General features: G+C 30.5%; 3 protein-coding genes and 1 non-coding gene across 5 annotated transcripts; 2 read left to right on the top strand and 2 right to left on the bottom strand.

Annotated features, from left to right (window-relative positions):
* The first annotated feature begins 315 nt into the window (after positions 1 to 315).
* Positions 316 to 1,722, top strand: LOC103503041 (cyclin-dependent kinases regulatory subunit 1-like). 2 transcript variants are annotated; one of them, XM_051091786.1, is made up of 4 exons: positions 316 to 507; positions 626 to 686; positions 1,262 to 1,427; positions 1,460 to 1,722. In XM_051091786.1, the coding sequence occupies exons 1-3, from the start codon at positions 455 to 457 to the stop codon at positions 1,415 to 1,417; spliced, it is 270 nt and encodes an 89-aa protein (XP_050947743.1). In that variant the 5' UTR covers positions 316 to 454; the 3' UTR covers positions 1,418 to 1,427; positions 1,460 to 1,722. The 2 variants fall into 2 exon arrangements, with proteins under 2 accessions (XP_050947743.1, XP_008465423.1); XM_008467201.3 differs by having other exon boundaries at positions 317 to 507; positions 1,262 to 1,722.
* Positions 1,723 to 3,283: 1,561 nt separating this feature from the next.
* On the top strand, positions 3,284 to 6,646 carry LOC103503042 (uncharacterized). Its single transcript, XM_008467204.3, has 4 exons — positions 3,284 to 3,428; positions 4,527 to 4,824; positions 6,187 to 6,288; positions 6,367 to 6,646. Exons 3-4 carry the CDS (start codon positions 6,206 to 6,208, stop codon positions 6,491 to 6,493), a joined length of 210 nt encoding a protein of 69 aa, XP_008465426.1. The 5' UTR covers positions 3,284 to 3,428; positions 4,527 to 4,824; positions 6,187 to 6,205; the 3' UTR covers positions 6,494 to 6,646.
* Positions 6,647 to 7,151: 505 nt separating this feature from the next.
* TRNAV-UAC (transfer RNA valine (anticodon UAC)) lies at positions 7,152 to 7,225 on the bottom strand. The gene has a single exon. It is a non-coding gene; the product is annotated as a tRNA-Val (tRNA).
* Positions 7,226 to 14,618: 7,393 nt separating this feature from the next.
* Positions 14,619 to 15,905, bottom strand: LOC103504378 (zinc finger protein ZAT5-like). The gene has a single exon (XM_008468757.2). The coding sequence runs from the start codon at positions 15,797 to 15,799 to the stop codon at positions 14,855 to 14,857; it is 945 nt and encodes a 314-aa protein (XP_008466979.1). The 5' UTR covers positions 15,800 to 15,905; the 3' UTR covers positions 14,619 to 14,854.
* Positions 15,906 to 24,723: the final 8,818 nt, after the last annotated feature.

The following is a 24,723-nucleotide window of genomic DNA, read 5'->3' as shown; positions in this document are numbered from 1 at the left end:
GTAGAGAAATCATTATTAATTGGTCGAAAAAAAAGATCTATTATTGGAAAACAATAGTTTTCAAAATGAAAAAAAAATTTAATTTGAAAGTGAGTACAACATTCAAAATTAAACTTTTAAAAGTTGTATACGAACATATTTAGAAGCTATTAAGGAAGGGAAGAAAATTTGAGTTCCGTTTACTTTCCATCAGCTATAATACTATAAATTGAAAAGAAAAAGAAAATTCCTTACTGCGATACACGTGGCTACAAATGATTGGCCAACTTTGAATTTCATTTACTTCATATCGAGCGTATTTATATAAATAATATACCATTTCGTCGGATCCTGGAGCCCTAGTTGAGCCTTCAGTTCACTGTTCGTACGTTGCTTCATTTCCGCGATCAAAACCATTGAATCCGCTTCGTTGTATTGTAATTCTCTCTGGAAGACGAAGATCACTCAGTGATAGATGGGTCAGATTCAGTACTCTGAGAAGTACTTCGACGACATTTATGAGTACAGGTATTGTGTTCTTACTCTCAGTTTCCAACTCCATTGTTACTCGCAGTCTTGAAGAATTGTTTGGATTTGGAAGCGTTCGTTCTTTGTCTTCAATGTCTATATGGATTGATTGGTGCAGGCACGTGGTTCTCCCACCCGAAGTCGCAAAGTTGCTTCCTAAGAATCGTCTGCTCTCGGAAGTAAGCGATTTTGTTTTCTTAGTTTCAAATTTATGTGTTTCGATTTTGATACGAACGGAAGTGTTCTCTTATTGATTAGGAAGAAACTTAGTTCAGTAGTTGAATTCTTATATCAGGTTTAGGTATCACTCTTGAGACCTTAAGAAATAGTTATTATTCCGTGGACAGTTTTTTCCCCTATTTTTAATCTTTTATATTTTCATATGGTCTTGATATTCTCTCTTTGATTTGGCTGATGGTTGCATGAAGTTGTAACCATGCTTATGAGTATTTCGCATAGAAGTTGTATGAAAAAGGATTGAGAATCCAGGGCTTATGACTTATTCATTAGACTAGACCCCTTCTGGTTTTCCAATCTTGCAATTCTCTCTATGCAATTAGTGAGCAATGGACGCTTCTGTTGGGCATAAGCATAGGAGCATTATCATACCATCGATGTCTTATGAGTTTCTTGGCTTTCGTCTTGAACTCAAGTTATCATTGTTCGAAACAAAAGGATGCTTTTCAAATCTGTTTTACTACTCGTTTCATGGAAGCATTTTGTTATACTTTTAGCCCTTTAATCTTATGTGCAGAATGAATGGCGTGCAATTGGAGTTCAGCAGAGTCGTGGGTGGGTGCACTATGCTATTCATCGTCCCGAACCGCATATCATGCTATTCAGGAGGCCCCTGAACTACCAACAGCAGCAGGAGAATCGCACTCAACAAAATGCGCTTGCTGCTAAATGATTGCTTCGTTAAATGCGCTTGCTGCTAAATGATTGCTTCGTTTTACTGATTTTGTGAAGTGCTACTATCCAGAAAGAAAGGAGTTAATATTCAGTCATAAGCATATAATGGTGTTAAAATGAAATATCCTGGTGTCTGTGGTCAATTCTCTTGCTTAGAAAATCGGCAGGAGTTTCTATGTTTACTTGAACTCTGTATGTTTGTAGAGGAGGCTTATATATATGCATACGCCCTGTATCTTTGCTGGACACTGCAATTTCTTGAATTTAGAAGCAAACATGGGTTTTATGGATCTTGATCCTTAACTTTCTGTGCAGAGGTGAATTGTTTTTATGGCTGTGTGACTTCCAAATTCTATGGTTTTTAGAACAAACGATGGATTTTATTGATTATGAATCATGAACTTGCTCCTTTTCTTTTACGGGTGTATGCTAGTTCTTCATTTTTGCAACATCCAGTCTTGAGAATTTGTACCACTTTAGCGAACTGCTTTCTGCCACATACATCTATCATTTGGATGGTGTGAATTTTGTTTTAAATTCTTTGGTTTATGATTTAGGCCAAAGAGATTGGAACGGTATAAATAAATCTCAACGGCCTGAGTATTGAAAAGGTTAGATCTCCTCCAAATCTTGATTTAGTATGCTTTCCTAATTTACTTGCTGCAGCATTGTTCTTTTATTCTTCATCTTCATCTCAAATAGGACATCCTGGCTTTACCATTTTTTACCTTAAATGAATGCTATCAGTTCAATTAATGAATTGTAAATAAGAACATTCTGCACGAGCCATTTTTTGTTACCAGAATGACAGGATTCCGAAGATATTAGGTTTGGTTTTCATTTTGCAAATCACCCAATAAAATTATTGGTTGAATTAGTGAAAATTAGTAGCACCAATCAAACTTTTTTATTAAGAGCATAATTACTTTGAGTTGAAATTCTAATTAGGAACCTGTGTTAGAGCCTTGAAAAAAGAAAAAAAAATCTCAAACTTAAATCTCTTGGCAACATTTTGCATTGGTAAAAAATCTTTACCTTGCTGATTTAATAACAATACAATCATACAATACAAGTGCACCTATTCTAAGTTCTACCATAACTTCATAATCGAAGACAAGGAACAACACAACAACATTGACAATAAGAAAATGCTCTCTTTCTGTAACTATGTATTGTACAAATCAGAAAAGAAATCATAATTCTAATTCACATCTTCATTAGTCTCTGTAGTTCTTAAGTTGCTGCTTTAATAAAGCAGCCCTTCTTGCCTTAAGCTCAGCCCCTTCAATATGCAACAAAACCCATTTCTCATTCATATCCTTCAAATTCTTCTCCTCCATTCTCCTCAGCCCTTCTCTCCACACCCCATTCCCCGGAAACTGCTGAGAAAATTCAGCCACAAGAACAGGAAAGTTCTTCAGATCAATATCCACCCCAACCCCTTCTTTTCTAGTGCTTGATCTCTGTTTGATTCTTCGTGAAAGTATCCTTGAAGGTGAAATTACCTGTGGTTTTCTTGTTATAGGTGTGGGGGATTTTCCCCAGATGCTGCGGCCGAGGTCGAGGATCTGACGTTGGTGAGGAGTTTTGATGAAGGACTTTGTTCTTGCGAATTTGTGGTACAGGAGTTTGAGGCGGTGGAGCTTATCGGCGATGACGGAGTGTGAGAATTTGGGGCCGACGGCGGTCTGAAGGCGGTCGAAGGCCGGAGAATCGAGAGTGGGGAGAGAATTCTTTGTGGGGTTTTCGGATCTGGAGATTTGGAGGTAGGACTTCAGGAGATTGATTTCGTCTTCGTCGGTGAAATGAAGTTGATCGGTTTGATTGTTGGGTTGGGTTAGTGTTAGGGTTAGGGTTAGGGTTTCGGGAGAAGCGTTGGACGGGAGTGACCGGTGGGGCGTTGACATGATGGAAATTGGATCGGAGTTTCGGTGGGGTTTCGTTCTGGCGAGAGTGTGAATGACTGGTAAAGATTTTTTAGTCATAAATTTGGGGTGAGCCGGTCAATGGTATGGCCAACAAAATTTCCCGCCCCAATCCTCATTTTATTTTTATTTCTCTTTTATTATTATTTTAATAATATGAGGAGATTGGAATGAAACCTCTAATTTCAAGTTGGGTAGTCCCATATTATTATTATTATTATTAAACCCTAGGATTTTAGAGATGACTGGGATAAGAAGTTGAATGGTAAGAAGGGAGGAGTTATAAAATCTAGGAAGTCAGTGAAATTCTGGTCTAAAATTGATGTTTTTTACTTGGAAGATTTACAAATTTCTTTAGGCTGGAGTTTACAAATCTCTACTCATGCTTCTAAATTTGATTATTTTAATTTTTATACTTAGAGATGTGTTCCATTTTAGCTTATATATTTTCAAACATTAAATTTTATTTACCTTACTTTTAATAAATCTGAAGTCTGGTCAAAGTTGATTAATTAATAATAATAATAATAATTTATATGCAAGATAAATATGTTTCCAAATTCTTTCTAAAAATAAAATATGTTTCAAAATTTATAGAAATTTATTAATTTACAATTCTTTTAAACAAAAAAGTCAACCGTATTTAAGATATATTGGAAGGATAATAATTAAAATTGAATTTTAGTATTATCTCAAAGCAAGGCTATGTTATATTTTTTTTTTTTGTTGAATTCTCAGATTAATTTTCAAACCTTAGTTACATTTAAAATCAATTGGGAAAGTGAGTATTTTAAGAAAAATCATAGGTAAATGTGTAAGGTCTTGATTCCAACAAATTTCAATTAGAAAAAGTGACGTGTTTTTATTTTTGGGTCATTTTGTATGATTTCTCCTTCACTATGTTCTAATTTTTTGGACTAAACACCTGGATCAAAAACATATTATTTATTTATTTAATGTTAAAGAAGAGATCTTTTTAAATATATAGAAGAATGAGTCAAACTATTTACGAGTTACAACAATTTTTTTATTTTTGAATAGTTTGAGATCTATTAGAAAATATCTTTTTTTCATTGTTATGTTGGTCTAATAAAATTTATTGAGAAAAAAATAAATTGGGTATCGGTCGAGTTTGTTTTTCTCGATTGTGCACTCTTATGTTTTTCTTCTTCTTCTTCACAGGATCATAGAGAGAGAGAGAGGGGAGGGATCTTCTTCTTCTATTCGAACTTTAATGAAAATTGATCCTTCAATGAAAGTTGATCCAATCCGAACCGAACCGACCGAACCAAACCCAACCAACCGGTTCGAGTTTTTACACCCGTATTTCAGAATTTAATTTCCAGGGGCTTGGGATGGCTTAGGGCTGAACCCCTTGGATCAACAATTTTCATTTTTCCGTATCAGTTCCCATTGTTTTCTCTTTCAAGAACCTCCTCTTCACTTCATTCGCTTATCACTCTCAACCTCGATTCCTTCGGTAACCTCCGCATCTTCTTCTACTTTTCATCTACGGTTTTCTTTCTACTTTACGTTTTTTTTATTCATTCTCGATTCCTTTGGTGTTGCTTTAATTGCCATTTGTTTCATTCGATTTTAATGTTTTTTCGCCCCATGGATAGATTTTATACCTGCTAAATGTATGAATTTCATGATCAATTATGTGGACAAACTAGGCAAATATTTGTAATTTGCGTTAGTTAGCGGAACAAATTGCTGCTTTGTGTTCGAACATCTGTTCTTTTGTATCTGGATTTGCGTATGTGTCCATGGAGATTGAGGCTTAAGTTTCTCAGTTTAAGATTAGCTGCTGAAGTGCTATGATTTTCTAGTACTTGTAGGTTCTTATTTAGCTTTCTTGGTCATTAATTGAGAATGTATCAGGATTTCAGAAGTTGTCATTTCACATAATCCCATCTCATGTTGGGTAGATTAATTATGGAATTTGTTCATTATGATATCCTCGTTGTGTTCACAATATTCTCGAAGTTAGAGTATCTGACACGCTTGTTTCAAATCATTCATATTGAGGTGTGTGGGCGAGAAATTTTGGTTTGATTTCTGTAAAGCATTTCCTGCTTCTTGTCAACTCAAGGTGGTTGGTGGTTCTTGTATGATAAAGTTCTTTGTAGGTTAAGTTTACAGAATATCAATTGCTATCTGCCTTTCCAGTTATACATCTAAATGTTTCTATTCTTTTTCCTTACTGTCTTGGCTCCTGTGTTTTGTTCTTTCCCTTTTCTTTTTAGCTGATGATATGCACTTGAGGCCTTTTTGTTGAACTTTTCAAAATCAAAATAACTGTTATTTATTAAAGCAAAAAAGAGGTAAGCAATCTAGTAAATTTGCCAATTTATTTGTTTTGTTAACTTGCCCATTGTAGAGTTAGGGTCTGTTTGAATCAACTTTTTAATCGCTTAAAAATACTTCTTTTGTATCAACTTTTTAATCGCCTAAACATACTTCCTTTGCACTTATCAACACTTTTTTTTAGTACCTAAAAACTCAATCCAAATAGACCTTTATATTGCTATTAGTTTTTGACTCCTTGGTATGCAATCAAATCATCTTTTTGGATGCACTCCTGTAGGGGAATATTTAGTAATTCCTGAACTATTTCTTCTGTATCGAGGATTATTCAAACAAGCAAGAACACTATTTCAATGATTAGGGCCATTTATGTGTAGGGGTGGTAGCTCTTTTTCTCTTTCTTGAAGTTATCCAAATTGAATGATGAATTCATTTCTTTGCCTCTTTGGCCAATAAATTAGAATTACCGTGAAAAGTGAGATTAGATTGGATTACTTGGAAATTGTTACTCATTCTGTAGATTTCTTTTCAGTTCTCTCATAGAAAACTTGATGACACGGCGTCGGAATTTGATTGTTGCCGTTGGGCTGATAGCCTTTGCATCTGCTGGATTAGCATTTCCCTTTTACATGGCGTAAGTAAATGACAGTTTCATTCCTTTAATGAATGGATGAATTTGGAGAAGTTAACATTGAAAAGGATTACGATTCAGGTCTTCAAAAAAACCAGTTATAGATCCGACAAAGCCGCTTCCACCACAGGCCACTTTTCGAGGTCCTTATATCAACACTGGCTCCCGAGACGTTGGACCCGACCATCAAACTTACACCAAGAAGTGATTTCTTTTGAATCTTTGCTTCGTTTCCCAAATGTATCTGTTGTTTTATTTCAATGTAGAAGAAGACTGCGTGAATTCTTGTTCTTCTCATTTATGGAGAAACAATAGAGTAGTTCACTTGATATACAAATCAAATCTTTGTAGATTATAGAAATATTGGTGTCTTATAGAGGCATTGGGGTTTTATTTTCATGGATATATATCAATAAACTTAGGATATTAATGTAAATTAATAATATTATTAGATTAACAATTTTTTTTTTACTTTTTATGAAAGTTAGAGATTTGTCAATTGGACAATGGAAACCAAAAGGTTGGTGAATCATATCAAAATAGAGTTTTTCTGAGAATCTATAAACTTATATTCCTTGTTAATATTGTTATCTCCAAATTGTAATTTATATATAGTTAAAAGTATTATACATTCACCCCTGAAATATTTAAAATTTGAACCTAATTATAACTATGGTTTATTAAAAATCTTATTTTTTTGCCTTGACCATATATCCATCCCTATAAGTTGGTCTTGTAATTAGACAAATAAATTTAAAACACGACTTTATCGATTCATCTTCACTTAGTTCTATCTTACATTCTCTTTTAAAGAAAAGATGTAACTTATTCATTCTATATTTTGAAGAATCCATTTCAGAAAAAAGTGTTGCTGCCCAGGATCGAACTGGGGACCCTTCAGTGTGTAAGACTGACGTGATAACCACTACACCACAGCAACTCAGTGAACGTTAATCGTAAATAATTCTATAACTATTTAAATATATATAACGTCTCAAACCATACTTTATTCTTAAACTAAAGTTTACATGTTATTTTGGACTAAATATTCTCACACACACTTTTAGGAGCATGGACTAAACAAAAAAATCAAGGGGATTTATAATGGATATCTCTCTCGGCATAAAATATAAAGGATATAGCAACCTTATAAACTATTTGCAAAAATAGCAAATCTTTTATTTCTTTTTAATATATCCCTAAAATACCCCTATTTTAGGTCAAAAATATATGGCTTGATTTTCTCTCCTCCACGATCTTGATATATATATCATTTTTTTATTCTCTCAAATCTGATCAATTTTTTATGACTTTCACAATTCGTCCTCTCTCTTTTCTTTTTCTAATTTTATCTTCACTTTCAATTGGTCGATTTTTCGTTCCATTCTCGCCTCCAACGACCAATCGTCGTCCTGCGTTCAACAATTTTTAGCCTTCAAAGATTTTCGACGAGTAGCAATTTTCTACAATTTTCCGTTTGCGTCTACTTCGGTAGGTCAATGTTATGGTTTTGATATTAATTTTTTAGTATGTAATCAAATTTTCTTTAAAAATGTGAGATTTGTTTTCCAGTTTTTTCATCCAATTTATGTTCATCATCTCAGTTAGATATTTGTTTTCAGATGTGATTCTTCCCTAAATTTTTCATTCGACGTCATCCAATTTTTACAATTTGATCTAGTTTCATCTTTGTAGGTTGATTTTGTTCAATTCAATTTGATGATTTACTAGTATTTTTATATAAAAAAATGTGTTTGTTTACTTGTATTGGATTTCATCGGTTTGAGGCTTTGTAGAATTGAACATATTATGAATTTTTCTATCAATTTTACGTTTTAGGTTAAAAGAATACAAGTTATCACTGTTAGTTAGACTAGGTAGTATGAGCATGGTGATATTAGTCTATCAGCGATAGATTTGTATCCTACATCTAATATTAGTCTATCAGTGATAAACTTGTATCCTACATCTAATATTAGACTATCAGTGATAGACTTGTATCCTACATTACTGATATTAATTCTAAGTTATCATTGATACTAGTCTATCAATGATAAACTTGTATCCTAGTCCATCACTGATATTAGTCGGTCAGTGACAGACTTTATCTTTTATTAATGCAATGAGTGTTACACACTAGGATGATAATGGTATATTTTTGTTTTTTGTTTTTTTTTTTTTTTTTTTTTGCAGGAATTCAGAATTATGATTATTCAATGTTATGAGTGTAACACTACCTCTAGTTTGCAAGGGTCAAGCAAAAGGACCATGAAAAAAAAAAAAGATTGATTGATGAAAAGAAAAGTCACTCAAAATGTAGTTATTGTTGTCGTGCTGGTCACAACCGTAGAACGTGCACACTTCCATTATTTTTACAATTATGTGACATTATGTTGTTGCCTTTTTTTTTTTTTTCTTTTGTTAGAAGGAAATACTTTCTATTTGTTTGACTCAAACCTTTCGATAATAAGCCACTTTTTTTTATCAATACATTTCAAGTCTATACATGTTACTTTATTATAAAGTAGTAATGTCATAATGGAGTTTAATTTAGTTGATAGTTCTATTGCTTATAGACTTTACTATGAAGTTTATCGTTGATAGCTTCTATTAATGATAGACTTCAACATGTATATTAACAAAACTTTTCCTCAATAAAATGCACTCATTAATAATAATTTGCAATTATTCAACATGTATAATTCTAATTTCTCAATGGGAACACAAAGGCACATAACTTACAATGATTATTCCACCTGTGATCCAACATTTTTCTATATTAATATGTAAAATCAATTCTTTCACCGTTATGGTCTATCTGTCTATTATTAATAGATTTTAACATCAATTAAAAAGTCACAACTATTTAAGAATATAAAAGGCATAACTTGCAATGTTCAACTTGTGGTCCAACCTTTTCTATATCAATATAACAAAATCAAATAAAATGTGAAGTCTATCGTTGATCTTTTCTATCATGAAATATTCACAAAACTAATATACAACAATATCCATTTACTCGATGAGAGAGTTGCAATCAAACTAGGGACAAATCAATAGGTCTCTTGCAATTTTCTAGTCTTCTGCAATCACCAACATTCTCTTTGATCGGTTAAGTTGTATCTTCGGCCTAACATTTTTAACATTCTTCGCTATTTCCATAGTTTTCATCTTTTTTTCTTTTCTTGAACAACCTGAAATGATAATATTGAATGAAAGTTTATAAATATATATATCATAATGCAAGCAATCTAAATATCTTCCAAGTCTACTAGTGATCACCAATAGACCCTAAGCAACAACACATAAAAAATACATATTAAACTAAAGTATCTACTAGCATCCCATTGCAAGCAAGCTAAACATCCTCTAAGTCTAAGTGATAGAAATCAATCACCGAAAGACCTTTAAGCAACATCACATAAAAAATGCACATTAAACAAAAGTATCTACTAAACATCCCTAAACATATTCCAAATCTATCAATGATAGAACATATCATTGATAGTTTTTAAGAAACATCGCAGAAATAAATGCACATAAACTATAAAACATTTACTAACACACCTTAGCGCAAACAAGTTAAGCATCCTTAAAGTCTATCAAGATTCAAGTTAAACATTCCAGCACAAACAAGTTAAACATCCTCCAAATCTATCAATCAGTGATAGAAACATATCACTCATAGACTTTAAGCAACATCACAAAAAAAAAAAAAAAAACACATTAAACTAGACTTCTACTAACTTCCCAAGTCAAACAAGCTAAACATCTTCTAAGTCTATCAAGGATTGAAACATATCATTGATAAACCATATCATTGATAGACCATATCACTAATAGAACATATCATCGATAGACTATATTACTGATAGACCATAAGCAATAACGGATAATAAATGCAGATTAAGCTAAAACATCTAATACCAAACCAACACAAACAAGTTAAACATCCTTTTTAAGTTGATAGAAACATATGACTGATAGAACCTAAACGACAACACATAAAAATTTACATTAAACTAAATTATCTAATAACATTCCAATGCAAACAAACTAAACATCCTTCAAGTCTATCAGTGATATTATATATCACTGATAGACCCTAAACCCTAAGTAACAACACATAAACTAAAAAACAAAGCAGAACCAAACATAAAATGAAGAAATCGATTTCAAACAAATAGAAAAAGAAAAAGAAATCTATTTCAAACAGGTTACAACTAAACGGAAAACAAAGATACCTTATGAAAACAACTTATTATTTCAAAAGAAAAACAAATAACTTACAATTGAAGTGGAGAATAACGAAAAGCAGAGAAGTCTGTAGATGATGAAGTCGAGAACGTGAAGCAAAGCGGAAAACGAAGGCACCGGCAAGAGAAAACCAAATCGGAATACGAAGAAAGGAGAAGAAAGTGGAAGATGGAAGGAAAACGTGAAGACCGACGAAATCGGAATACGAAGTGTACGAAGCGTGAAATGTATCTACTTACAAGGGCATTTTCGTCTTTTACTTGGGATTGTATTTAAAATTTGTCATATTTGCAATTTTTTTTATTTTTTGCTATATCCTTAATTAATTTAAACTCAAATGTTATATCCCCGGTCGCCCCAAAAATCAACCATTTTTTATAAAATACAAGTACGTTATACATAGTTAATAAATCGAAAATAAAGAAACCAAACTAAAAGTTATGAAAAAGTAGAGATAAAATATAGTTAAGAACATAAAACATCAAAACAATATTTAATCTTAAACCAATGATGGTTGCTTAAAGTTGGTAGTATGATATTAAAAAAATAAAAAGAAAAATTTTCGCTATATCAATTTAAATATTGAACTAATAATTTTATCAATTTAAACTTAAAATGTTGAGAATTGTTGTATCAATCTAAACCCAAAACTAATAAATGTATCAATTTAAATCCTAAACATTTACAATACCTTAAAAACATAAATACATCTATCAATTTAAACCATCATTATATTTTACTTAAGCACATTTATGAAAGTTGAGAATTTAGATTGATACATATATAAAAATTTAAAGTTTAAATTAATACAATCATCGCTCACTTTGAGAATTAAATTGATATAATAAAAAGATGAATTAGAAAAATATATAAACCATTGTTAACAAAAATGCACTTTTTTAAACCAAATTTTTTAAAAAGATGTAAAGTTATTGGGTTGGATTTTGGGAGGAGATGGCCAAATATTGAAACAATTAGACGGCAAAACATAGCTGTTGTCGGTCGGATTGTACCCATTTGCTTTTTAGCCACTTATCTATTCCTCTTCCTCTTTCTTTATTTTAACCGCTCTCTTTTGTCGGTTCTACTTTTAATTACTTCTGTTTTACTATATTTTCCTCTTTTTATTTTCTAAATATTATATGTTAAAAATTTTAGGAGACAGTAGTAACTAAGTAATAAGTATGAGATTGATATGTTCAAGTTTGTAAGTTATAACATTGAGTATCTTTTTGTTAATTATAAAACATTAGATTTGAAAATTTAGATGGAGTTAATTACAAAGTGGATATGAAGTATCGAAGAGATGAGATAAAAACTAGTACTATCCTAGTATCAATACTTTTTGTACATTATTGACTCGTTATTAAATGATCTATTGATTTGAGAGATTTTTTATATAATTTTTAAATGTTACCGTTGTGTCAAGTAATGAATAATGGGAGTATGGTTTTTTTTCCCCATAATATTACTATAAATTTCTTAAGAAAAAGATTAAGTTTTTTGATAAATGTGAAAAATACCGAAAGAAACTAAAAAGTTGGTGTTACTCGATATAACATTAAATATTGTTCCAATATTGCATTTGCCAGCCCAAGCAGACCAAGCATTTTAATTTTCTTTGTCAGATGTTACAACTTCAAAGTGTCCACTTGTCATCTTCTCATTTGTTATTAAGTCTGCCATATGTTTTTCCTTTTAACAACCTAATGTTTTCACCTATATATATATATATATATATAATAATGTCAATATCAAATCATGTTCTTCTAAAATAGTGACCCTTCCTTTATGTTCTGTAAAATCTACATAGTACTTAAAGTTTTGATATTATTTGATAAGATGGGGGCTTAGGGTGTTGATACAACATGTGCCAATCATGAACCTTCTTCTTTTATTTGGACCCATAAAAAAATAATCCCTAAACAAATGCAATTCATACATATATATGTTAGGCTTTCCTAACTTTCACCTAAGTCTGTGAATGAAATTAATTCAAAAGCTCAACCTATAAAAGTTGTATTAGATGTTTGTCCAATCATCCTCACAATAGGTTTTGCAAAATAATTGAGCATTGAGTTATAATGAACCTATGGATAACAACTTTGTGTTTAAATGCAAAGAGAATCAATGCTAAACTCTTTCTCTTTCATTCCATTCCTTTGACATATATGATACATTATTTGATTTTTTTTATGCGAAATGAGTGAGATGAATACAAACACTAATGTTAATAAGTTTTATTTTATGTTTGGATAATTGCATTGGATGACACTTTTAAGAGTATGATGCGAGAGACGTTGGAATATAATGAGTTTGTAATGAGTTGTATTATCAAAGTCATGTTTAGATTGAGAACTTTGATTCCATTTGTAATCTAACTCATATTACGTTCTTTTCTCACTGTTTTCAACTCAATTCTCTTCACGATCTCATTATCGTAGTAATCCTGACTGCATTTCAACCTTGTGAACAAGCTTCTACAAATAATTAGGTATATTATGCAGTAAAACTTTTAAATAACTTACAAATATAACAAAATTTATTAGCAACAAAAACTCCTATCAATGATATGGCTGGTGGGATCAAGTTTAGTTAGCGAAAAACACAAAGTACATAAGACAAGACAAGACAAGACAAGATCGAGGTTGCAAGATCAATTTCTACCCATCGATTAGACCCAAAGCTTAGCTAGCTCTAAAGGGTTCACTAACAAGTTGCAAAGTTCTACCAATTGTTTATTCGCAATGCATGGCTTCAACAAATCCAACGCAAAGAGTCAATTGCTTGATAAGGATTGAGGTTTCTCCATCGTAGATAGACTTCAAAGAGCTAGATCTAAATTTTACTACATTATGTTATATCTACTAATACTTTGAGATTAATTCTAGTATATACAACAATATCTCTTTATGCGTTTTATTAGTTTTAGCAATACATGAGATAGGAAAATTCAATGTTATCTTTAGAAATGTATGTGTTGATACAATGTAGATATCTAAACAAATTGACGTAGGCTCAAGTCGAGTAGTTCTGGTAGTGTTCATGGCATGCACGTCCCCCACATAATTCAATTTTGAAGAAATATAAAACAGAAAATAGAAATGAGAACACAGTGTGGACATGGATAAAATAGTAAAAAGGCATACTAAAATCAGTGCTCCAATGTTGGTGGAAGGAGTAAGTAGATAAAGACCTAAATACGTGGCAAAGGCAAAACCCAACCATAAAATAAAAGAATAAAAGGAATAAAAAGAATAAAAAGAGAAATAGAAGAAGGTGTGGGCCCAAAAAGGAATGGACCTGAGAGGAGGCCCACTTATCCAATCCAAGCCCAATTGGCAATGTGGTGAAAAGAGGTTGAGAGAGTGTTTATCGGGAATGACGAAGGGGACATAAGGAGTAGGGTCCCACCAAGGAGGAGGAAGTGGGACCCAACACATCCCTTTTCCCTATGTTTTGTTTTAAAAGTAGCTTTTCCTTCTATAATAAGGGATAGGATAATACAGTTGGTCACTTCACTTAGGTGTAACTGTTAGGCTTAGAACTAAAATTGAGCTGTACTATTCTCTTCTTCTTCTTCTTCTTCTTCTTTTCTCTTTTTTTCATTTTTTTTTAAAAAAAAGAAAAACCCACCAAGAGAGAGAGAGAGAGAGAGAGAGAGACAGACAGACAGACAGACAGGTGGATCCATTTGGCATAGCTTAGTTACCAACTCAGCCTGCCATCCATGTATTTTTTTTGTCATTTAATATGAGAGAGAGAGCAAAAAAATTAAAAGAGAAAAGAGTGAGAGTCATATGTAGAAGCGAAGCAAAGCATATGCAAAAGACACTGCTTTTAAATCTGGTGGTGGAGCTGCCAAACCCTAACCCCCATCTGATCACAATTTTTTTTTTCTTTCACTATTTACTGTTTTCTTAAAAAAGATTTAATCTTTTTTGTTAATTTTTTTTAAAATAGGTAAAAAAAAAAGTGAGATAAAAAATCACCCACTTTTCATGAATGAAAAAGAGGTAACCAAATAAGAAGACACACCCAACTAACCATACTCTTACTCAATTTCAATGGGTAGATAACCAAATATTTCTTTTTTCTTTTATATATATATATATATATATATATATAGCTTCAAAGAATATATTTAATCACTATATATAATAATAATAATAAGTAAATGTAATTAAAAAGAAAATTTAAGATAAAAAAAATGAAAAAACACAATTCACAATTTAACCCCCCCCCCCCCCCCCCCCCCAATATTTGGCCGGCCGGATCGTTGTTGGTTGCTTCCTTTTTTTTTTTTTTCTCTTCAATAATGACAATCAACAAGTGTTGGTGATGAGAAGACGATTGTTTGTGGAGTTGCCGTAAATTGAAACTTTGTCTCTCGGAGATCTTCCTCCGGCGCCGGTAAATTCAGATCCAATTCTAGAATGTTTCTTTCCTTCCTCTCATCGGAATTACTACGATGACGATGATGATTAGTATTATTGTTATCCTCCTCCGTGTTCGTAGCCACGACTACTTGTTGTGCGCTTGACATGGCGGTTGTTGTAGCTCTATGTCTCCTCATATGTCCTCCCAATGCTTGACCTGAAGTGAATTCCAATCCACATATAGAGCACTCGTGTACTTTTCCGCCCTTGTGGGTTTGATAATTCGTTCCTGCAGTCACCGTTTTGGTTGGAATTTGTACGGGAGATGCCGCAATTTTGATCAATTGTGGCTCTTCTGGTTGATCCTCCAGGGCGGTGACCATCGTGGTCTTAGGCTTCTTATGGCTAGCGCGGTGGCCGCCGAGGGCTTGAAAGGAAGGGAAAGTCCGATTACAAGTCTTACACTCGTAAACATAAAATCCAGCGGTGGTTTTAGCCATCTCAAAATTGAATGATGTCTTGGGATTAATTTTGAGAGGGTGTGGAAAATTTTGGGTTGGGCGGCGGTGGGCGGAATCTCCTTGAGCTAAAAGAATCAAGCAATTAGCCATATCTTCTTCCTCTTCAGTACTGATTTCATGATAATCGTCATGATGATGATGATGAAGAAGGAGACTATTATTGTTATTATTGGTGTCGCCGCCGGAGATGGAAGAGGAAGGGGCGGGGAATTCGTCGGTGCCGCCGCAAGAGGAGGAAGAAGTGGTATCGGGAGGGGAAGAAAGGAGGCGTAAACGCTTGTTACGGCGGCGGCGTTTAAGGGAAAGAATAGAATGGATTTGATGGTTTGAAGGCATAAACTCGTCTGGGGTTTCCATGAAAGCAATCAAAATCAAAACTTTTGTGAGGATTGAAGTGAGAAAAGTAAGAGAGAGAGAGAGAGAGAGAGAGAGAGAGAGAGAGAGAGAGAGAGAGAGGTAAGGAGTGAGAGAGTAGGAAATGGTGTGTGTGTGTATATATAATATTTATAATATTAGTAATGAAGGGTTGAAAGCCGCCCACTCGTGAGAGAAAAAAGAGTTCCATGTAATGTTAACAGTATGTAGTGACTTTTCTTTTTTCTTTTTTCTTTTTTCTTTTTTCTTTTTTCTTTTAAATTATAAAAGAACTAAAAATAATTGATAAATAGTATTTAGAATTTGGTATTTCCGATTTGTACTCATCTTCGTCCAATTCGATAAAATGTGTAAATATTTTTTTTTTCCCAATTCAATTCAACTAAAGAAAAGCTAAAAAAACAACTTATAACACTAATGGAAACAACTATATAATATATATATATATATATATATATATATATATATATATAAGTAGATGTAGCAAAGTAATTTTATTTTGGTACCTACAAATCTTTATAATGTGTTAATTAATTTAATTAGTTGCTTGAAGTGGCAACCTAAATTGGCGAAGAAACAAGAAAAGCTAGTTGGGATGAGTTTAAAGGGGTTTGTGTTTATGACTTTTAATTTCTGCTTTCTCACGCCCTTTATATGCGCCACCTCATCCTTTTTAATTACTATTCTTTTAGAAAAATTGCTTGAGAGACTTTGGTTGTGAGCTCTCTCTTGTGTTTGTGTTTGTGTGTGTGTGTGTTTCAATGAGTTCCATACGTATGTGACTTCGTGATAATAATATTACAATGCTCTTTCTTCTTCTTTTGGTACTGCCTTCAACTTTCAATAACCTAACCCTAATTCACATTTATTCATAAGCTTTTCGACTTTGTTTCATTTTCATTGCCTTCCTTCTCAATTGTGCTATCAAGTTTTTCTAAAGTAGATGAATTGTATATTAATATATACTTCCGCGAGGAGACTCTCCCTATTCTTTTTCAATCTCTATATTAAAGTAAAGTATATGCTATATTCATTCATTTAGTATAAAGAGAAATTAATTAACTAAGCAAATTTCATATGTTAATGAGTTTAATTAAGAGAGTCGTTTAAGGTTGGACGAGTTGGAGTTGTTTACTTCCTAAAAAGTATTTCATGATAGCCTCATGAATAGAAATAAGGTAATTGTAACGAACAATACTTTTATAACTAATAATTAAGTTGGTTTAATATTTTTTTTAAAGAGTTAATATATTGTTACGATAGATTTTTACCGTTGATATACCTCTATTAACAAAATGATTTATCATTAATAAACTCCAAAAAATTGATTCTAAATTTTCATATTTACGTATCGTTTTGATATTGTATTATATTTATAAATACTTTGAAAATAATTTACTATTCTTAAAAAAAAATCAATTTCATGTCCAACACTCCTCAAATTTTACCAATTTAATGAAGAATGATAGTAATGTAGATATGATTTAATTAGTTTTCTTTTCTTTTTTTCTCTTTCATTTTTAAATTAAGCTCACACAATGTACAAAACAAGTTACAGAATAAGATATAGTCATTAATAAATGCTTGAGAGAGAGAAAGTAAAGAAAAAGAAAAAGAAAATGACATATTTAAACCATTGCCTATTTCACTTTAGGACAGGAAACCCCCACGATTTAAAGTTTTATATTATGATTTATACTTTTATAGATGAGAGGCATGATGTCATAAATTAATTTTCAAGCAATATATAAATACATACGTACATACAAATATATATAAATATATAATATTTCAATTACTTTTTTCCACCTTTGCTTGAAGCTTAATGTGAACCCGATTCTTGCTGGGCCGGGTCGACCCAACTCCCAATTTGGACGCAACAAATTTCTTTTCAAACCGCCAACTAACTAATTATCTTAATCAAAATTTTGAAAACAAATTATTGACCAATAATTGTCTGACACATAGATTAATTAGCGTAATATAAATAATAATACAAAGCCAAATATTTATTAGTCTCCAGTGGAGTTGATATAATAAAGTATTATTAGTTGGTTTTGTTTATTTAGTATACATACCCTTAAGATTCGGCAATTGAATTACCAAACTATCTTAATATTCATAGTAATTATCCCTAGGCAAAATCTAGTTAAAGAAATTTACTGGACTTTATCACGATAAATTTGTATTTTAGGAAAATGGTCACTTGCAAAACAGTCGAAAGATAAGACATTTTGGTATAATGTTTGTTACATACACACCGATACAGTAATACTTGATACTATATACATAAAGAGACTAAATCTAGATCGTTTCCTTCGTCTCCTTTTAGAAGAATGGTTAAAATGTTCGTATATGAGACAAGTTGACCTCAACGTTGACCTATAAATTCATGGCGGGTCAATTAAACCACAATGGTCCAATTTCTTTATCCATCCTTTATTGGCATCTCTAGTAATTGGCTTCTTGTATATCTCATTATTCATTTAGAATGGTGCAACGTTCAAAACTTTACTTTTAGAATTGACTTCTCATCTTATACTTTCTCTTACGTCTAAAAAATAAGTTAGTCGCCTCTACGCACTTAGTTTATTTATCAAATCGATGTAATTAATAGATAAGTTAATTAAATAAAATGAAATATATGTGGTTTGATTTCATTATTTGATAGCATAACCCTATGATTAGACGGCACCAATTAATTTAATTAAGTCTTCCCCCAATGGTATAATATGGATGCGTTGTACATAAATACAAATTCAATTCATACTTGACTTTAAGCTGCTCCACCTTAGTACCACTACTTACTCAAATTTATATAATATATGGAAAATTAGGCAACAATTTATACATACATATTCCAAGAGTGTGTTTTTGTATATTTTTAATAATTTTTTTAAATATGTTTTAAATTTTTTTGGGGAGGATGTGCCTGAAATATGGAGGATGGTAAACCAAATAAATTGGGTGGTTGTGGGAAAATAGGAAAATTATATAAATATATATATCTATATCTATATATATAAAAATGATTAGAGAACTCACAAAGCCTAACAGCCAAATGAGGGTTACTTTGAGTGGGTTAGAATCAAAGCTCACCCAACTCAACCAATAGCTTTAAGGCTTTTGTTACTTTGGATTAATAAAGTTCTAAATGAGAGATTTTTCTCCATTTCCTAGATTTATGTACTTCAATTAAGCAATCCCGAGAGTATCTGTTTTGACTCTATCTAAATAAAGATATAGGACTCTTAATTAAGGTTAGGGATAAAATATTTTCAATGTTAACTTTGGGTTTAAACCTAATGGTGGTGACATATCCAATAGTCTCGATTAATTCTATCGAATGAATCTCTTTGAATAGTCATCTATCTCACCTACACATTATTATCTAGGCTAACTTCTTTTTATTAGAGCACACTGCTTATGTGACTGTTTTGGAGTTAGGCTTCACTACATCTTTATTTGATGTTGGTTAATCACACACGACAACCCACTAAATTCTCAAGGATTATATTGATGACATTTTCCATTTTAGGTATAAATTAATCTCGTGACTTTGCTTTTAATTTGTATATTATCACTCCAAAAAATCTTATACTAATAGAATAAAGATAGTTGTCGTCTTCACTTGTAAGTTATATATTCATGATCTAGCTAACAGCTCGTGGGACGACAATATACTAATATTTCTAAATCATAATTAAGCACATAAATGAAATAAAAATTACTATGTACATATGATTTATATTCTTTTGAAGGGTTCAATCCTAAACTTTTCTTAAACGTACTCAAGTTCTGAAACCTTCAAGCTTATAATTAAATTGGGTTAGTAGTCAAATTTCCTAGTTCTTGTGATGATATGTTGTAATAAATGAATAAATAAATAAACAGAAACAATTATGGGGTTTGGTTTCTAAAAAAAGTCAAAACAGTTGCAATGAATTGAACTAATACCAAACTAAACCACAAGATTAAACTAATTAATCAAATGGTTTTTTTTTTTATATATATATAAAAAAAATCTTATTTGATAATAAATAATGGGTAATTTTGATTTAATATAAAATTTTAAGTTAATGAAATTTGAAATACCTAATTAAGATGTGAAATTAGAAGGGGTATGGGATTGGCAGAAAATAGAGAAGGTGTTCTCTTTGTAGTGAATTTAATAATAAAGAGTGGTTCTAATACCAAAGCCTTATTTTTTTTATGATAATTTTAGATTAATTAGTGTTTGATAAAATTTCAATGATCAAAATTAAAAGTAGAATAATAAAACTCAATCAACTTTTAAAAAGATGGTTTCGAAAATAGAATTTGGATAAAATTTGAGAGGTCAAAATCATATTTAATTTTATTCTTATTTTGAATCTTTATCTTTTTTTTTTTCTCTTTCATCTCGTGAATATTTGGAACCATCGTTTGTGTGGATTTGCAAAGATGATTTGATTATTTGTTTATTTTATTTTTCTTCGTAAAGGAAAATGAAAAGTGGGTAAAATTATAAAGATCTAAAAAAAATGTGTGTATATAAGGAAAAAAGAAAAAGGTTTAATCGTTAATTGACGTTTTGGTAACACCAATTCGATTTTTTATTTCTGAATTTTTGAAAATAAACTTGCAAATTAAACAACTATTTATGTTTTGTTATCTAATTTCATTAATTTTTCAAAATTATTATTTTTTTTAGAAATGGATTAAAATTCATGACTGAAAATTTATGAAGCAATTAAACCAACATAAATTTCAATAGTTACAAAGCAAATCTTATAATTTCCATTTTGAAAATTAGATTCAGATATAGCTTTTCTTTTCTTGAATGAATTTAATCAATTATGAAAACATACTAATGTATAATCTCTCAATGAGACATTGATGTTAGTAACACATTGTAAACAAAATGGTAAACATCGTAAGTAACAAGTGGCCGCAAGACTGTAATAATCACTTTTTAATTACAATAAACACTATTTTAAAATTTTCAATTAGCTATGAAAAACATTTAAAAATCTCATTTATCATTGTTTTATTTTTGCTACAATATTCCCTATTTTCTTTTTAAACTAAAATAATATATATCACAAACACATGCTATTATAACACAAACTTAAATAATCTACGTTTCAAACACAAACTATTATGATTTAATTATAATAACTCCATCTTTACTACAAGTGTTTTCAAATAGCTTTCTCTATACTAAGTGTGAGTTATAAAAACTAAGAATCTTAATCGACGATAAATAGACTATAATAGCTAATTCGTTCCACTCAACGAAAATGTTGCTCCAAACGCATTGTTATAGTTTTTATAATGTGAAAATAGTATATATCATGGTTTAGTTTGATTAATTATAATAATAATTTTAAAAATGGTAATATCATATAAATTTTTAAAACTCAAAAGCCACATAAGTATGAAAAAGAGGGGGGGTCATTAATTAAGCATCAAATAACCATTATTGGGGAGGGGACCCTAAGCTGAGATGAGGTATGAGTCATTTTCTACAAACTAATAATAATAATAACAATAATAATATAATGTGAAATATATGTATATATAAATAACAGATAAAAAGACTAAATATTGTAAATATTTTGATTAAAAGAGATTAATTAGGATTTGAAAAATGTATGGATTTGATTGTAATTAATGTTGGTGTAAAATGGGAAGTGGTTGTTCATATTGATGGGTTCCAAGTTTTGTAAGTTGTGAGGTCAGTGTATTTGTGAATTGTCACTAAATCCATTCTTCCAACTTGAACTATATGCCTACCCACTTCCTTTTCTATTCTCTCACTAAATAAATATTTTTCTCTTGATTGGCTGTCACTTAACTCACTACTCACTATATATATATATATATAAAACATTATATATATAAATATAGCCTACATACTCTAATTCTTTTTTAGTTCTGAATACGTTTTCACACTTAAAATGATAATCGATACTCGATTAATTTTGGGTAAGTTACAAATTTTGCTAATTTGTAATAAAACAGTTGTTTTTTAATTAGTAATTACTACATATTTTCTAAAATATAATTAATTTCTTTTAAAATATATTGAAAAGCGTAGGTAATTATTAACCAATTGAATTATGTCCAAGTTATCACTAAACTAAATTACTTTTGATTTTTCATAATGTTTAGGTATATATATAGTTAATTGTACTATACAATAATTAACTTCATTGATTTACTCACTGCAGTCAAATACAAACCCAAACATAACACTAACTAATTCTATGTTTAAACCTTTCTAAATTTATGAACTTTTAAATGGTATACAACATGGTAATAAAAATGAACTTAACTTAACTGGTATTTGTACGTACATATAGATAGATTTAGTTAAAGTCGAGCTCTCACAACTTTATGTTCTTTATATAATATATATACTACAAGCGATCATAATATCAAAATAGTTAATTAGCTTAGGAGTAAGTTAAAGTTTCATTTCATTTTTTTTTTTTTGAATCTGCATATTAATTGTAATCACTTTTGATATGTATTTTTTAATTTTGATCTAATTAAAAAAGAAAATAAGTAAACTATAATTGTTATAAGTTAGCTATACCAAATATAATTGAAAAACTAACCAAAGATGATGTGATTAATTTGACCTTTTGACTAAGTTATTCTCAGTTGTTGCTTGATAGTAACTAAAGTTATAAACATGCATGTAGACATTTAATTTAATATAATCCCAAAGTATGAAAAAATCATTTTTTTTTTCTTTTCTTAATCTTTATTAGAGAGATATATGAAAAAAGAAAAAAGTGGTTGTATACTTTTCTATCTTATTTTTGAAGCATATGGATAGAGACTTTGCTTACTCTAAAAAAAAGGACCAAATTTTGTAACAAAGTCATACCCAATTTTATAATCATTTATCTATAGACACTTAACCAATTCAATAATGTAAATATATATATATATTAATTTCTATATATATTAGTATGTGTGTATATTTATAAAAGGAGAGAGACCCATTTTTCAAAATGCTTCATAACTTTACTCAAAAGCCATTGTCTTATCTTATAAGATAGCCAAATAAGGAGAGTATTGTGCAAGCCACTTTCTTTTGTCCTTCTAACTAGATCTCAACTACTTAATTTGAAACTTTTTTTTTTTTTTTTATTTAATTATCACTAAACCTAAACTAACCCTCTTTTTATTGATCTTAATTAAATTTTGATTTACGAAAGACAATTTAATTGATTTTCATGCTTATATGTCTCTAATGAATTAGTCAAAGAAAACCTCTCCCACCAATTCATGGTTTTATCACTTTGATTTTAATTTTATTTAGCCAACTAATTCATGATCCTACACTCTTAGGACTTTGGAGTTTGTTGATATACATTTTTTTCCTCTTTTTATTTAATTTTCTTAATTGTTTTAATAATTGTTAAAGTGAAAGGTGAAACTATCGACCTTTGATATGGTAAACTAGTAGAAGATTTGTTGAGAGTAGAGTAAAACATGTACCAATTTCGGACTAAGAAAATCAATAATGCGCTTTCATATAATTGATAATATAATTAATTTATGTTTTTTGTATAAATGAGAAAGTTGAATTTAACACTTTATGCCATTCAATTCCTTTACTCTCTATTCTTAGTGGTATGGGTGTGATAGGAAGGTCATATTGATGAGTTTGAGAAGTAGATTGGGGCAGTTATAACAAATTCCAAGCATTACATCCAAATTATATTTACGTCTATTATTCGTCACAAATTATATTACAAAAATAGTAAAATATCGAAGTTATTTACAAAATATATCAAAATGCATCAAACTCTCTATCGTTTATTTGAAAAGTTTACTATATTTTGTAAATAGTTTAAATTATTATTTTTTTAAATTGGTTCAATTTTACTTTCCATATTTTTAAGTATCAAAATTTATTTATGTAATTTTCATGTTTTTTTTAATACTGTAATAAAAAAAAAATAGTAGTTATGAACTAAATTTAGGAAACAAAAATTGAATATTTAAACATATAGAAACTGAATGTCGACAAACTTAAAAGTTAGACTAAAATTATATTTTAACCTCAACCTTCTTTAGTTTGACTATCTAAAATTACCGATAATTCACTTTTTTTTTCTATCAATCCAAAATGATTTTTTGTTCCTAATTGCTCAACTTATATACACTGAAAAAGAACTTTGAGTGATCCTTTTTTAAAAAAAATAAAAAATTAACATTGTTTTAATAAGAAAAAAAGAATGAATGGTATGAAAAAATAGAGTAATGATAGCAATATTCGTGCAAGAAAATGACTGGAAGCCAACTGCAAGCCTAAAGTTAGGCTTTGGTTGTCTTTCAGTTCGTGAATCTAACTCCATGCCCCCCTCGTGAAGTGTAACTCCAACCACATATTATGTTGAAGCAACCATTTCACTTAAAAACACTCCATTTCCTCTTCTTTGCAACTCATACCTATTTTCTATACTCTTCTCTTCTTTCTTTCGGTTTACTCCTCTCCTTCCACTTTTTTTTTTTTTTTTTTTTACTTCATTTTCTAATCTTCTACAAAATCCTGTTGATATCTTGATTGGTTAAAGTATGCTTAAATTTGTACTTAAAGTCTATTAGAACCGAGTTGCACAAAATTAAGAGTATGTTTGGATTAATCCTACTGACAAATTAAGAAGAAGAGAGTAGAAACAAAAAGGAAAAGGAGACAGGTCTTAATCATATTCAAAGGGCTTTTTGGTTCTACAAAAAGTGTTTGAATGTTTATGAACAAATGAAGGGGACATGAGTGGTTGCCTAATTAGGGTCAGGTTGCTTGAATTATTGTTATTATTATTAAGATTTTTGTTTTTTTGTAATGTAAATGGGATTTTAGGTTGCTTGGTAGTGCAGGTTATGGTTTTGTTTGGCTTTTC

The sequence above is a fragment of the Cucumis melo genome, chromosome 11 (assembly GCF_025177605.1).
Source record: "Cucumis melo cultivar AY chromosome 11, USDA_Cmelo_AY_1.0, whole genome shotgun sequence".
Classification (NCBI taxonomy): Eukaryota; Viridiplantae; Streptophyta; class Magnoliopsida; order Cucurbitales; family Cucurbitaceae; genus Cucumis; species Cucumis melo.
This window is presented reverse-complemented; position numbering and strand designations above follow the sequence as displayed.